This window comes from Emys orbicularis, chromosome 14 (genome assembly GCF_028017835.1).
Source record: "Emys orbicularis isolate rEmyOrb1 chromosome 14, rEmyOrb1.hap1, whole genome shotgun sequence".
NCBI lineage: Eukaryota > Metazoa > Chordata > Testudines > Emydidae > Emys > Emys orbicularis.
Genome location: NC_088696.1, coordinates 8769339 through 8783880, shown reverse-complemented (window position 1 = coordinate 8783880; position 14542 = coordinate 8769339). Strand labels below are relative to the sequence as shown.

The following is a 14542-nucleotide window of genomic DNA, read 5'->3' as shown; positions in this document are numbered from 1 at the left end:
TTTAACGTTCCATAATTATTGTGTTGCACCCAAACCACAGAGAGCATAAAACATAGATTTCCACTGGCATTTGTGAATCCAATCTTCAGATGTGGGTGCCTCAGGATTGGGGCCTAAATTCAGGTATCAGCAGCTACCTGCTTCTCTAGAGGCACCTAGGGTTGGATTTAAGTGGCTAAAACAGGAATGTAGGTGCCTAAATAGTGATTTCTGCAATCAAGTTGGAAAATAGGGCCCTATCTTGTTATCCAAGATAACAGTCTCAAATCCAGTCCCTGCTCAATTCCACCCATTGTATGGCACTGTAAGCCAGCCATTCATACCATATTCCTTAAATCAACTCCTTTCCCCGGGCACAGCATTTCCAACTCGTTCCCAGCGCTTGCAGGCTCCTCTTCCCCCAGTGGCCCCCTCTTCCCCTAATTTAACTCAACCTTCAAATGAAAGCTAAAGTCAACTTGTTTTAATGACCACATCCGTTTGTTTATCGTGTTTTTAAATAATTTCCTTCTGGAAACGAAGCCTCCCTCAGAGAATAAACCACCTTGTAGAAATAGGGGACAACCCCACAAATCAGGGCATCTACTTGGGGGGTGGGGGAGGGTACACAATGAGAGTACTTGTTTTCTTGGAAAGTTTGCAGCTAGAAACTGCTCGGGACACTCCTCCAAGACCTTTCTTTCCCCCTGTAGCAGCTGCCATTTGATCCCATGCTTTGGCTTTGAATGGAGCGCCCTGAGAGAGCCAGATGTTGTGAACAAAGGTCTAAAATTAATCTGTCCAGTGATCATTCAAGGGGAATATGTGCCTCGTGGGAACATGAGATGGGAGAACCTGATCTATCTTTGAACAAGAAAGTTCAACAGCAACTCCTGGCTCCTGATTCTGGGCTCCCAAACTTTTTTTGTTTGTTTGTTTTTTTGCCTCCCAGAAGCTGCCCAGGAAAGAGCCGGTTGCTTCAGCAGTCAGCTCTCTCCCTCCCTCTGATTCGTCTGGCTCCTTGAAAGCTGGGATCCGTATTTTTTTATTTCTCATCAGGAGCATGGACTCCAGCAGCAATCACCTGGTGCCCAAGCTGCATTTCTGCAAAAAGCTCTTTGCTGCAGCCTTATGTGTCTCAATCTTACTCCCAGAATCGGGCTTTGCAAAGAATCTCTGGAAACGTGCTCTCCATCTGAAACTGGCAGAGAAGTATGATGTGAGTACCTAGCTTGGGGGGGGGGGGGGGGGCATGGCATGTGAACTAGCGGGAGGCAGGCGTATGTAATGGTGTGAGTTCTCTAAGTCCAGTGTGTCCTTTGAGAATGATCAGTGTTTGGATCCTACGCTTTTTCTGTTTGTAAGAGGGCTTGTTTAAGCTTGCTAGGCTGTGTTAAATTTTTACCACCTATTTGCTGCAACATGAGACATACAGATAAGGGCACACTTTATACATTGAAAAATAAATTTGTAATGCCATAGCCACAGCCCAAGGAGGTGCTCTGCACTGGGAGAGGCTGGGGAAGGGAAACTTAAAAGGAGAATGTGGTTGCAAGTGCAAAACCCATATAAATGTGCATAGAAGTGCTAGCATGAAATACCAAAAGGAAAGCAGCATAGTGCGCTGCTTAGAGCAGGGGGAATTGGGAGTCAGAATTCCTGGGTTCTAAGCCCAACTCAACCACTGGCTTGGTGTGTGAGTGATCTAGGGTAAGTCACTTCATCTTTCTGTGACTCATTTTACGCATCCACTGTAAAGTGAGGATAATATGTACAAGGGTTTTGTGACATTTAGCTAATGAACAATTTTGTAAAGTGTCTTGAGATCCATACATAAATGGTACTATGTATATACATGTAAAGAGGTCGTTCCTGTCATGGAGCAAGTAGTTCAAGGGAGAATCCATTCTCAGGTCTGCCTCCTCTTATAGAATCATCGAAATTCAGGGCTGGAAGGGATCTGGAGAGGTCTTCTAGTGCAGCTACCTGTGCTGAGGCAGGACCAAATATACCTAGAACCATCCCTGACAACAGGTGTTTGTCTAACCTGGTCTTAAAAACTACCAGTGATGGGGATTCCACAACCTCCCTGAAAGCCTGTTCCAGTGCCTAACTATCCTTAGAGTTAGAAAGTTTTCCCCAATATTTAACCTAAATCTCCACTGCTGCTGATTAATCCCATTTCTTCTTGTTCTACCTTCAGTGGACATGAAGAACAATTGATCACCATCCTCTTTATAACAGCCCTTAACATATTTGGAGGCAGTTAGCAGGTCCCCCCTCTGTCTTTTTTTCTCAAGACTAAACATGCCCAGTTTTTTTAACCTTTCCTCATAGGTCAGGTTTTCTAAACCTTTTAGCATTTTTGTTGCTCTCCTCTGGACTCTCTGCAATTTGTACACATCTTTCTTAGTGTGCTGCCCAGAACGGGACACAGTACTCCCACTGAGGTCTCACCAGTGCCAAATAAAGTGGGGCAATTAACTCCGGTGGCCTACATACAGACAGAGGTGAAAGTAAAATGGAGCTCTTATTGGTACGGGGCCAGCTCTGCCCCCCCCCCCCAGAAGGGGTGGGGCCTCGGGCGGAAGGGGCGGGGCTGGGGTCAGTGTCCCCCAGCCAGCCCATCTGCGCTGCCTGGCCCGCGCCACCCGGGGCTCCAGTGGCAGCGGCGGCCGGAGCCCTGGGCCCTTTTAAATCGCAGCCCAGGAGCAGCTATTTCTTCCCCCCCCCCCTCCATTGGCGGCTGGGGGGGCACAAAAGGGGCAACGACATTCAAGCGTTGCCACGGCAGTGCTTGAAAGTCAGCGGTATGGGCCGGTACTGATGGCTACTTTTTACCGGTACGCCGTACCGGCCCGTACCGCCTTACTTTCACCCGTGCAGACAGTGCTCCTGTTAATATACCCCAGGATACTAGCCTTTTTCGCAACTGCATCACATTGTTGACTCTCATCCAATTTGTGATTCACTATAGTCCCCAAATCCTTTTCTACAGTACTACCACTTAGCCAGTTATTCCCCATTTGGTAGCTGTGCATGTGATGGTTCCTTCCCGAGTGTAGTACTTTGCACTTGTCTTTAGTGAATTTCAGCTTATTGATTTCAGACCAATTCTCCAATTTTTCAAGGTCATTTTACATTCTAATTCTGTCCTCCAAAGTGCTGGCAAACCCTCCCAGCTTGGTGTCATCTGCAAATGTTATAAGCATACTCTCCACACCATTATCCCAGTTACTAATGACAATATTGACTAGTACCAGACCCAGGACAGACCCCTGCAGGACTCCACTAGATATGCCTCCCCCTCCCCCTCAGTTTGACAGTGAACAGTTAATAACTACTCTTTGAGTACAGTCTTTCAACCAGTTTTGCACTCACCTTATAGAAATTTCCTCTAGACCACAATTCCCTCGTTTGCTTATGAGAATGTCATGTGGATCTGTGTCAAAGCCTTACTAACAGCTTTGCCCCCTATCCACTAGGAGAGTAACCCTGTCAACGAAGGAAATTAGATTGGTTTGGCTTGATTTGTTCTTGAGAGATAAAGTGGGTGATGTAATAACTTTAATAAAAATTGTAAATCTTTTATTGGACCAACTTCTGTTGGCGAGAGAGACAGACTTTCCTTTCCCCCCTATGACTAGAGAGGTGTTAATGGGCCACTTCACCTTGAATGATCCCTTGAAATATGTGTTAACAACGCATGCTAAACAATCTGCTCCACCTTGCATTTAGCTGTGACACTCTGAGTACACTTCCCAGACCTGAGGAAGAGTTCTGCCTAAACTTGAAAACTTGTCTCTCTCTCCTTGTCTCTCTAATATCCTGGGACCAACATGGCTACAACACTGCAAAAATGATTTGTTCTTGACTATTCTCTGGAAGTTCCTCCTCCATTCTGCCTCCCCAGACTTTTGACAGGTGTTCATTAGCACTGCTTGCTGGCATGGGTTTCTGGCTGACATGCCGTCATCTGGGACCAGCCTCACTCTTATCTTCAGGCCATTACAGCTGAGAACAAACCAGTGAAATGCAGGAAACTTCCTGCAAAAGCACAACACGCTTTTCTAGCAAGATTCAAATGTTTCCTACCCAGTAATCCAGTTGCAATGTACTTGAAAACCCTTTTTGCCTAATTAGTATGTTGCAAAGAGAAAACTAGCCAGGCAGTTAGTCTCCAAAGTGGTACTAGACACTGTGATCACAGTGTTCCAACTCTGAAAGGTTGTCCATCAGGATCAGTAGCAGCAAAGCTGCAACTATTCTGGGTACACAGAACAGAAGGGGAGGGGTTGGGCCTGAGCAGGTTTCTGGAGTTCAAAATATTCTGGGCCAAAAGACTTTTCTCAGTATTGCCAAACGTTCAAAAATCATGAGTCAGGCTCACCAAAAATCATGAGATTGCCTTTAAAATCATGAGATTATGTAAAAAAACAATAGATTTGGGGTTCTTTTTATTTGCCTTCTACTTTTTGAGTCTTTAGGTTCGGGGTTTAGTGCACTGGGGTCACATTTTGAAGCTTTCTCCACAGTCACGAGGCCAAGAAACTTACTTTTTCTTTAAGCATGAAGGCTGAAATCATCACATATCCACTTGACTCCAGGAGCTGGGGCTTTAAGGAAAACAATAATTATCATGAGACTTATGACAAAATCATGAGAGTTGGCAACACTGTTCTAAATGTCAACAAAAAGGAGGAAAAAGGTATACAATTTTTGTAAAAAGAAAATTCCTAGTTAAAAATTCAAGGCATGCTATTTAAAGGGGATCTCAGAAAAAGGGTTGCTTTTTTTAAAGTAGCAAATTAAAAAAAAATTCACGTTGACCTTGTCCTTTTAAAAGCCAACATTGGCCAATGCCTTTTGCCTCCTGAATACGTTGGGTCAACATTTCAGCCATTGTTAAGCTGGCATCTGTTTCTGCATGCTCAAGTTTGATTGGCCCACAAAGTAGATGCTAAACTTGTTTTACCTGTGCACTATTGGTGCAGGCACCCAGCTACTCCAGAGGAGCACAGCGAATGGGTTGTGCACACCGAAAGGTTGGGCACTCACATTAGGAGGCACAACCAAGGTCCACAAAGACAAAATGCCAGGGGCTATGGCCCATGAGGCTGACAATGACATGTTTTGTAAAGTGTGGTGCACTGGAAAAAATACCATTATTATTAACAATAATAAGTCTGCCATGTTGCAAAACCACTGTGAAGTCAAAATCTGCAATATTCTGCTTTCCACAAAAACTATGAAGCAAAAGACCCAGACAGATAGGATCCTATGTTTTGATGTTCAGATAGCTTGTTCTATAAAGGCACAGAATCCTTTCCCTTAAATATGCCCTGCTCCTGGAACCAGTGGCTTTTCAAAGGACTGTTTTTCTGGCAGCAGCTAATCCAGGTGCTACTGATCTAGCAAGCTCAGGAGTAATCACTTTCTCTAGGAGGGAGTGGAAGCTGCATTTCTCTCTCCCTTCCCTTGCACGCTTGAAGAAGGAGAGTTCCAATGTCTGACTTTTCCCTTTGCAGAGTCTCTCTCTGTCTGGTGTTTGGTTCTGCACAAATGTGCTGCATTGTCCATTCCTGGCTGAATGCACACCAGTCATGCAGAGTGGGGAATGCTCCTGTGATCAGCCTTTTTCTTTCTCCACCTAGACCCTCGCATCTCATCGGACAGGGTTGTCTTTTTGGGGAAGAGGGAACATTGTTCTTAGTCCGTTGTTTGACCTGCCCCAAGCTAATGTATTTGTTGCCTCCTGCTTATACCGAGAACTGTATTTAGAATGAATGCAGGATCATGTTTCGGATCCTTTGCTTCTGACAGCAAAAGGAAGGAGTGGGAATATTTGGGACATTCAGTTTTAGCCAAGTTAGATTTCAGTTGATGGAAGGATGTCAGAGAAGCAGTCAGTGATACAAGAGTGGCCCAAAGGGAAGAGGTTGGGGTTGGAACAACAGATTTGTGCGGTATTAACCTAGAAGTGCAATCAGATGGAGTCCCGAGGGATAGGGCATAGTGAGACAGCAGAGGGCCAAAGATGTAACCCAGTGGGAATCCCTATCGAGAGTGGGAGAAGTTTCCAAAGATCCAGCAGTAGCAGTGAAATGGAGATGATGATCTATCAGGTATTCCTATCCCTCGTTTCCATAAATATGCACATCATGCACAAGATGTTTATTCTTTATTGTTTCAGAGGAAAGATGACTGGTGGCCGTTAACTGAACAAATCTCACCAATCACACGGCACACACTGAAATCAATGGCAACACTCCTATTGATTTGTAGTGGGCCAAGATTGGGCTCTAAGCATTGTCTCACTAGGGCAAGCATCTAGAACAATGAAAGGAAGCCGTAAACGTAAAGGATCTGACCCTCATCTGGTGTACATTGGTGTAGCATTATTGACTTAAATGGTGCTGTGCATATTTACACCAGATGAGAATCTGGCCCTAACTCTGTCTCAACAGGAACCCCAACTAGAAATGTGTCTCGCCGGATCCATTCTGCATTGTAATATCCTTATGTGCAGCAGAAATCTATTTAGATTTCCTTGGAGTTCAAGTGTCAGTGCATTGTGCTTAGAGGCAAACTGGTTCTCATTTGCAGACAAGAAAAATATACGGGTGGATGGAATTTTTATGAGGCAGGTCAGATCCCTCAGATGTTATTGAAAGTCTGGGAATACAGTGAGTGATTTAGGATAATGAGGCTTCATTCCTTTTTTTTTTCCTAGTCACTCTGGACTTGGCGTTCCAGGTTCCTCAGCTGAACTTTTAACTTTCCACTGTTAACTAGTTTTCGAAGTCTTTAATGCAGATATCGCCATTAAAATGAGTTCATGAGCCTCCTGAGACAAACAGCAACTCGCCTCCACGATTGAAAAATATCTTCAAGTGCAGAAATGTTAAGACTGCCAGAATCCATAATGTTTAAAAATTCAAGTCATGCTGACAGCCAAAATGTAAATCCTAGGCAAGCTATGAAATAGGCACTCGTGGAAATCATTATTCCAAGACAGCATTAATAAAAGACTTTGTAAATGAGGGAATTACTTTCCCCCCTTTTTCCTAAAAATCTTATGATACCCAAAGCAGTGGCAGCATGTTGATTAGTTATATTTTACAAACATGCTGTACAGCAGTGAATTTTTAAGTGCCGAGATATCAGAACACTAGGAACACTGAGAAAGTAAGGAGAAACTTAGTAGGGAAAAGGCCACTCTGGGAATTCTTGGCCTTAGAACTTTTATTGTTCTAAAAGGGAAGCCACATTCATTATGGTCAACTGTTCATTATGAATTTTGCCCTTTCAATTAGTGAATCATCTGTGAATCAATCATATTCATTTTCTTTTAACTATCAGTTACCCATCTGTATTTGGTAAATATTTTTGGTAAATACATTTCAGACTATGGGTTGAGTGGCAATAACATTTTAAATAGGTGAATAACAAATAATGAACTTCCAAAATGAATGCTTTGATGAATAATCGTCCCTGCTAAAGTCTATGGAACTTTTGGGATTCCTGAACATTTTCACTGATATCCAGTGTTTGGACTGGATTATGAATTATGAATAGACCTGGTTCCATAAAAATAAAAAAATATGTTGTGATTAAAAAAAATCTAATTTCCCAAAATTTCAAATTTGATTTTTTTTAATTTTTTTGAAATTCAAAACTTCAAAATTGGAAGTTAGTGTTCTGACCAACTCTACTGCTGGTTAAAAATGCAGGAGAGGGTGGGAAATTGGGGATATCTTCATCAAAAAAATTTCTTTTTGTTGTTGCTGTTGTTTTGCATTTTGAAATCAAAATATTGAACTTAAAAAAAATCAAAGAGCTCTCATGATTAATAATGTGACCCATCAATTCATAGGAAGAGATTCTGATGCCTTTCCTCACTTTGAGCAGCACCTTACTCCATGAGTAGTGCCTGTTAAATACATGGACTGCTAGTGGAATAAGGTGCTTGTCAACATGATTAGGCGTATTAGAACCTGACAGTGTGAATATAACTTGGGGCTTTCATTTGTGGAAATACTGGTGAATTAGGTTTTTTCCCCCTCACTTCTCAACAAATTAAAAACCAATCATCATCTGGATTTTCCCTACCACACCCCATGAGCTACAAGCTGCAATTGTTTGTTTATTTAGAACCTGGGTGGGTTTACACTACAGTTCCCAGGTAATACACTGGATGCATCTCAATCAGAGGGCATTTCAGACATCTGGGAATGTTCCCTATTATTAAGGGTGGTTCTTGTCATTGCACAAATGTAGGAGATTGGCTGAAATAAAGAAATATCATATCGTTGTCTCTATATGTTATGCATGATCCATTACAAAGAAAGTAGAGGTAAAATCTATCATGTCAGCATTACAAAAAATATACATCATTTCCCCTTATCACGTTGAACTGAATTGCATCAGTTTTCTATTAAATGAACTATTAGTTATTCCTAATTCCATTTTCAAATAACTGATTCCAATCCAGTCATTCCTAACAACAAGGCCATAGTAGCTGCAGCCAGTCCCAAAGTTAATAAATGGAGTTATTTTTGCACTGGCTCTCAACAGTTGCAAACTGAGGCCATCTGTTGGAATCGAAAAGCATTGCAGTGAAGCCTTCAATGTTTCCTTGTACATGGATGTAATGACAATATTTGAATGAAGGGCTGCCATGATTCCCCCCCCCCCTTAACCTATGTCCGCGGGGTGCATTTATTTGGAAAAGGGAAAAATGAGTGATTGGAAAATCTATTTGCGTTCTTATTTAAACAAAAGCAGTTTCCCACACATAACCATTACCAGGCCCAAGGAGAGAGGCAGAAACTCTTGGCAAGCAGACTTATCTTAGATGCAAATCATGGGAAATGCTTATACATTTCAGAGTAGTAGCCGTGTTAGTCTGTATCCGCAAAAAGAACAGGAGTACTTGTGGCTACAGCCCACTTCTTCGGATGCATATAGAATGGAACATATATTGAGGAGATATATATTCACACATACAGAGAGCATGAACAGGTGGGAGTCGTCTTACCAACTCTGAGAGGCTGAGCCATTAAAAACATTGAATCTATCTCCCCTTGTAAGTATTCTCACACTTCTTATCAAACTGTCTGTACTGGGCTATCTTGATTATCACTTCAAAAGTTTTTTTTCCTCTTACTTAATTGGCCTCTCAGAGTTGGTAAGACAACTCCCACCTGTTCATGCTCTCTGTATGTGTGTATATATATCTCCTCAATACATGTTCCATTCTATATGCATCCGAAGAAGTGGGCTGTAGCCCACGAAAGCTTATGTTCTAATAAATGTGTTAGTCTCTAAGGTGCCACAAGTACTCCTGTTCTTTTTGCTTATACATTGTACCTGATAAACATACTGGGTGTGTTGATACTACAGGGGAGTATCCAGCTTGGGAGTTCAAGGTTTTGCAGGGGATCCTCTCCCAGGAAGTTTGTTTTGACAACACCTAGTTCAATGGGCGGTACCCTAAAGACAAACATTTGCTTTCCAGAAGTGTTGTTGAGTCCCAGGGATAGGGTACCTCTGGCAGGGATGGTTTAACAGCGCCCAGACATGGGGAGAATCTCTCAATGTCAATCCAAATTCCTCTGTAACCTGATGGCACCCTCTTGAGAACAGCCTGACTAGAGTGGTGCAATACAGCAGAGCAGGGGTCGGCAACCTTTCAGAAGCGGTGTGCCGAGTCTTCATTTATTCACTCTAATTTAAGGTTTTGCGTGCAGTAATACATGTTAACGTTTTTAGAAGGTCTCTTTCTATAAGTCTTTAATATATAACTAAACTATTATTGTATGTAAAGTAAATAAGGTTTTTAAAATGTTTAAGAAGCTTCATTTAAAATTAAATTAAAATGCAGAGCTCCCCAGACCGGTGGGCAGGACCTGGGCAGTGTGAGTGCCACTGAAAATCAGCTTGTGTGCCGCCTTTGGCACGCGTGCCATAGGTTGCCTACCCCTGCAGTAGAGAATCGGGCCCTTTGTGACTGATTTGCAAAGGCTAGGGTGCTGGACATCATTACGAGAGTGTAGGTAGATTCTTAAACCAAACGCTCAGATAGCAAGTTCTTTTCTTGTCTCCATTTGCAGCTTTATCATTTTGGGCCAAATGCTGATCTCAGTTACAGGGTGTAAATCCAGAGTAACGCCTTTGGCTTCGGTGCAGCTTATTTGGCATTGCACCTGTGTTCATGAGAGCTGAATCTGGCTATGTGAGTCTAGTTTGATCCCACTGTTTGATTATAGTCAAACTTTTCTACTCTCTATTTCTGAAGTTTGCTCTGTTCAGTTTAGCTTAGTTTCACTTACATTCCCCAGGTTCTCTGTCTCTCTCACGTGCTCAGACACTTTGACACCATATTCTTTTGCAAATCCAATAAAAGTTATTTTTTTCATACTCCAGAGCATGAATAGACACTTTGCTGGTAGCACATGTTAATAGTTAGATAGCAAAAAAGACAAGAAATGTTTGTGTCTGAAGAACATAAAAATTCGGAAGTCAAAAATCATTCCTCCGAGGCGTGATGTATTTTTTAGACAATGGGTCTGATTTTCCCCTGCACTGAGATGCTTTGCATTGTCCCACCAACAGAAAGCAGCCCTAAGGCTGATGTAGCTAGCCAGGGAATGCTTGCTGTGATGTGTCAGAGCCACCTGTTGTGACAAAGACCCAGTATATCTGATCCTTGGCTACCCTCTTCCCAGCCCTCCGCATAGCTTCCCAACCGCTGAGAAGAGGGTGGACCCAATCATATTCTTTTCCCCTTGGGAAAAGGAGTATGACCAAGGGAAAAGGGCATGCCTGGGGGCGGGCTCCCTGTATTAGCTCCTTAGGGAAGTTGGCAGCTAGTGCAAATGATAGCAGCTGCCAGGTTGCTCTAATTGACACCGTGGGATGGGACTGGCCCACAGACAGCTGATGGTTGGAAGGTTACATAGGTGACTTAGAGCCAACTTTGTGTGCATGCACACCCGCGTACACGCATCCTTCCTTTGTTGTGCTGTGTGCGTCTCAGCTACAGACCATGACCTGAGCCACTGAATTCCCTTTCCAGGGGGTGAGGCTGACAGAGCGGTTCTCCTGATCTGAGCAGCTTGTGCAGAGAGGCTTTGCATCATCAGTATCTCACAGAGCTGAGCGCACAAGTCCCTAGGCTCCGCCACAAGCAGGGAAGCACAGGAGTAGAAGCGTGGCCGGTGGGTGGGCTGATCCACCTACACAGCCCCCACCAGGGCAGGTGGAAGCTGAGGCAGCAGTAGTGTCTGCAGAGCGCTTGAGGTGGGGAAATTGGTTCCTCCCCCTTTCCCACAGAACTCCCCCACCTCACACAGCATGTCTGAGCGCAGGGACGAGGGGTTTGGCCCATGGTGAGTAGGAATCGGGCTTCAGTGGCTTGTCAATTTCTGTGGAATGCAGGGAGTTGACTCCTCGTCCAAATGCCATCTGTGTGAATCATGTGACTTTGTAAGCTGCTGCTTATGCTTGTCAGGGAAACATAAGAACATAAGAACATAAGAAAGGCCGTACTGGGTCAGACCAAAGGTCCATCTAGCCCAGTATCTGTCTACCGACAGTGGCCAATGCCAGGTGCCCCAGAGGGAGTGAACCTAAGGGTATGTCTACACTACAGGATTAATTCGAATTTATATAATTCGAATTTAGGAAACCGATTTTATAAATTCGAATGTATTCGGCCACACTAGGCACCATTAATTCGGTGGTTTGCGTCCAAGCTACCATAGTAGCATCGATTTCCAGAGCGTTGCATTGTGGGTAGCTTTTACATAGCTATCCCATAGTTCCCGCAGTCTCCACCCCCCTTGGAATTCTGGGTTGAGACCCCAGTGCATGATGGGGCAAAAAACATTGTCGCAGGTAGTTCTGGGTACAGCCTCCCCCTCCCTCCCTGAAAGCAACGGCAGACAACCATTTCGCGCCTTTTTTCCTGAGTGAACTCTGCAGACTCCATTCTGCATCAAGCATGGATCCCGTTGTGCTCCAGAACGCAGTCTTGAACATTATAAACACCTCGCGCTTTCTCGTGGAGTTTATGCTTACACAGGACCAGAAAAAAGAGGCGAGGAGGAGGAGGCGGCGATTGCAGCGCAGCGACCAGCGTGATGAGGACATGGACACGGACACAGAATTCTCTGAGACCGCGGGCCCCGGTGCTTTGGAGATTATGATGTTAATGGGCCAGGTTATAGGCTTGGAACGCCGATTCTGGGCCCGGGAAACAAGCACAGACTGGTGGGACCGCATAGTGTTGCAGGTGTGGGACGATTCCCAGTGGCTGAGAAACTTCCGCATGCGTAAGGGCACTTTCATGGAACTTTGTGACTTGCTTTCCCCTGCCCTGAAGCGCCAGAATACCAAGATGAGAGCAGCCCTCACAGTTGAGAAGCGAGTGGCGATAGCCCTGTGGAAGCTTGCAACGCCAGACAGCTACCGGTCAGTCGGGAATCAATTTGGAGTGGGCAAATCTACTGTGGGGGCTGCTGTGATGCAAGTAGCCAAAGCAATCACGGAGGTGCTGCTACGAAAGGTAGTGACTCTGGGAAATGTGCAGGTCATAGTGGATGGCTTTGCTGCAATGGGATTCCCTAACTGTGGTGGGGCAATAGATGGAACCCATATTCCTATCTTGGCACCGGAGCACCAGGGTACCCAGTACATAAACCGCAAGGGGTACTTCTCAATGGTGCTGCAAGCACTTGTGGATCACAAGGGACGTTTCACCAACATCCATGTGGGCTGGCCGGGAAGGGTTCATGACGCTCGCGTCTTCAGGAACACCAATCTGTTTAAACGGCTGCAGCAAGGGACTTACTTTCCGGACCAGAAAATAACCGTGGGGGATGTTGAAATGCCAATTGTTATTCTTGGGGACCCAGCCTACCCCTTAATGCCATGGCTCATGAAGCCATACACAGGCAGCCTGGACAGGAGTCAGGAGTTGTTCAACTACAGGCTGAGCAAGTGCAGAATGGTGGTAGAATGTGCATTTGGCCGTTTAAAAGGTCGCTGGCGATCCTTATTGACTCGCTCAGACCTCAGCCAAACCAATATCCCCATTGTTATTACTGCTTGCTGTGTGCTTCACAATCTCTGTGAGAGCAAGGGGGAGACCTTTATGGCAGGGTGGGAGGCTGAGGCAAATCGCCTGGCTGCTGATTACTCGCAGCCAGACACCAGGGCGATTAGAAGAGCACACGATGAAGCGCTGCGCATTAGGGAAGCTTTGAAAACCAGTTTCATGACTGGCCAGGCTACAGTGTGAAATTTATGTTTGTTTATCCTTCCTGAAAACCCGCTCCCTTTATTGACTCATTCTCTGTAAGGAACCCACCCTCCCCCTTCCCCCAGCTTGCTTTCAAAGGAAATAAAGTCACCATTGTTTAAAAATCATTTATTCTTTATTAATTGATTATAAAAAGAGGGAGAGAACCTGAGTGGGGTTTGGGAGGAGGATCAGCGGGAAGGAAAAGCCCAGTAAAAAAAGGTTAAGAAAATGGCAGCCTTTTGCTTGGGCTGTCCACTGGGGTGGAATGGGAGGGTGTACGGAGCCTCCCCCCCCGTGTTCTTACACATCTGGGTGTGGAGGCTATGGAACATGGTGAGGAGGTAGGGGGGTTATACAGGGGCTGTAGCGGCACAGAACCTGAGTGGGGTTTGGGAGGAGGATCTGCGGGAAGGAAAAGCCCAGTAAAAAAAGGTTAAAAAAATGGCAGCCTTTTGCTTGGGCTGTCCACTGGGGTGGAATGGGAGGGTGTACGGAGCCTCCCCCCCCGTGTTCTTACACGTCTGGGTGTGGAGGCTATGGGACATGGTGAGGAGGTAGGGGGGTTATACAGGGGCTGTAGCGGCACTCTGTTCTCCAGCAGCCGTTCCTGAAGCTCCACCAGACGCCGGAGCATGTCTGTTTGCTCACGCAGCAGCCCCAGCGTTGCTTCCCGACTCCTCTGATCTTCCTGCCGCCACCTCTCATCTCGAGCGTCTCTCCTCTCCTCACGTTGGTCCCTTCTGTCCTCACGTTGGTCCCTCATGTCCTCACGTTGGTCCCTCCTGTCCTCACGGTCACTGGCTTCTTTCCTATACTTGCAAACCGTCTCCTTCCACTCATTCAGATGAGCTCTTTCATTCCTGGTGGATTGCATGATTTCGGAAAACATCTCTTCTCTCGTCTTTTTTTTACGACGCCTTATCTGGGATAGCCTTCGGGAAGGAGGAGGGAGGCTTGAAACATTTGCACCTGCTGGAGGGAGTGAAAAAAGGAGAGAATTTTTTTAAAAGATACATTTTTCAGAACAATGCTTATACTCTTTCACGGTGTATACTATTCACATTACATAGCACATGTGATTTCTGTGCAAGGTCGCATTTTGCCTCTTAATATTGAGTGCCTGTGGCTTTGCTGCTAGAGATCACAGACGCAGGTCGGGGCAACAGAATTCACCTTGCATGCTGCCATGGTAAGCCACTGTCTTTAGGCTTCTGCGCCCTGCTTTCCCACATACCAAGCAAAGCCTGTTGTGCT

The 14542-nt window shown here is 45.0% G+C and overlaps 1 protein-coding gene across 1 annotated transcript in view; it reads left to right on the top strand.

Annotated features, from left to right (window-relative positions):
- Positions 1-725: 725 nt before the first annotated feature.
- The window catches only part of WFDC1 (WAP four-disulfide core domain 1), a 31291-nt gene continuing 17474 nt past the window's right edge, over positions 726-14542 (top strand). Inside the window, 2 exon segments of the mRNA XM_065416866.1 lie at positions 726-951; positions 954-1198. Of these exon segments, the coding sequence (XP_065272938.1) occupies positions 726-951; positions 954-1198 (471 nt within the window).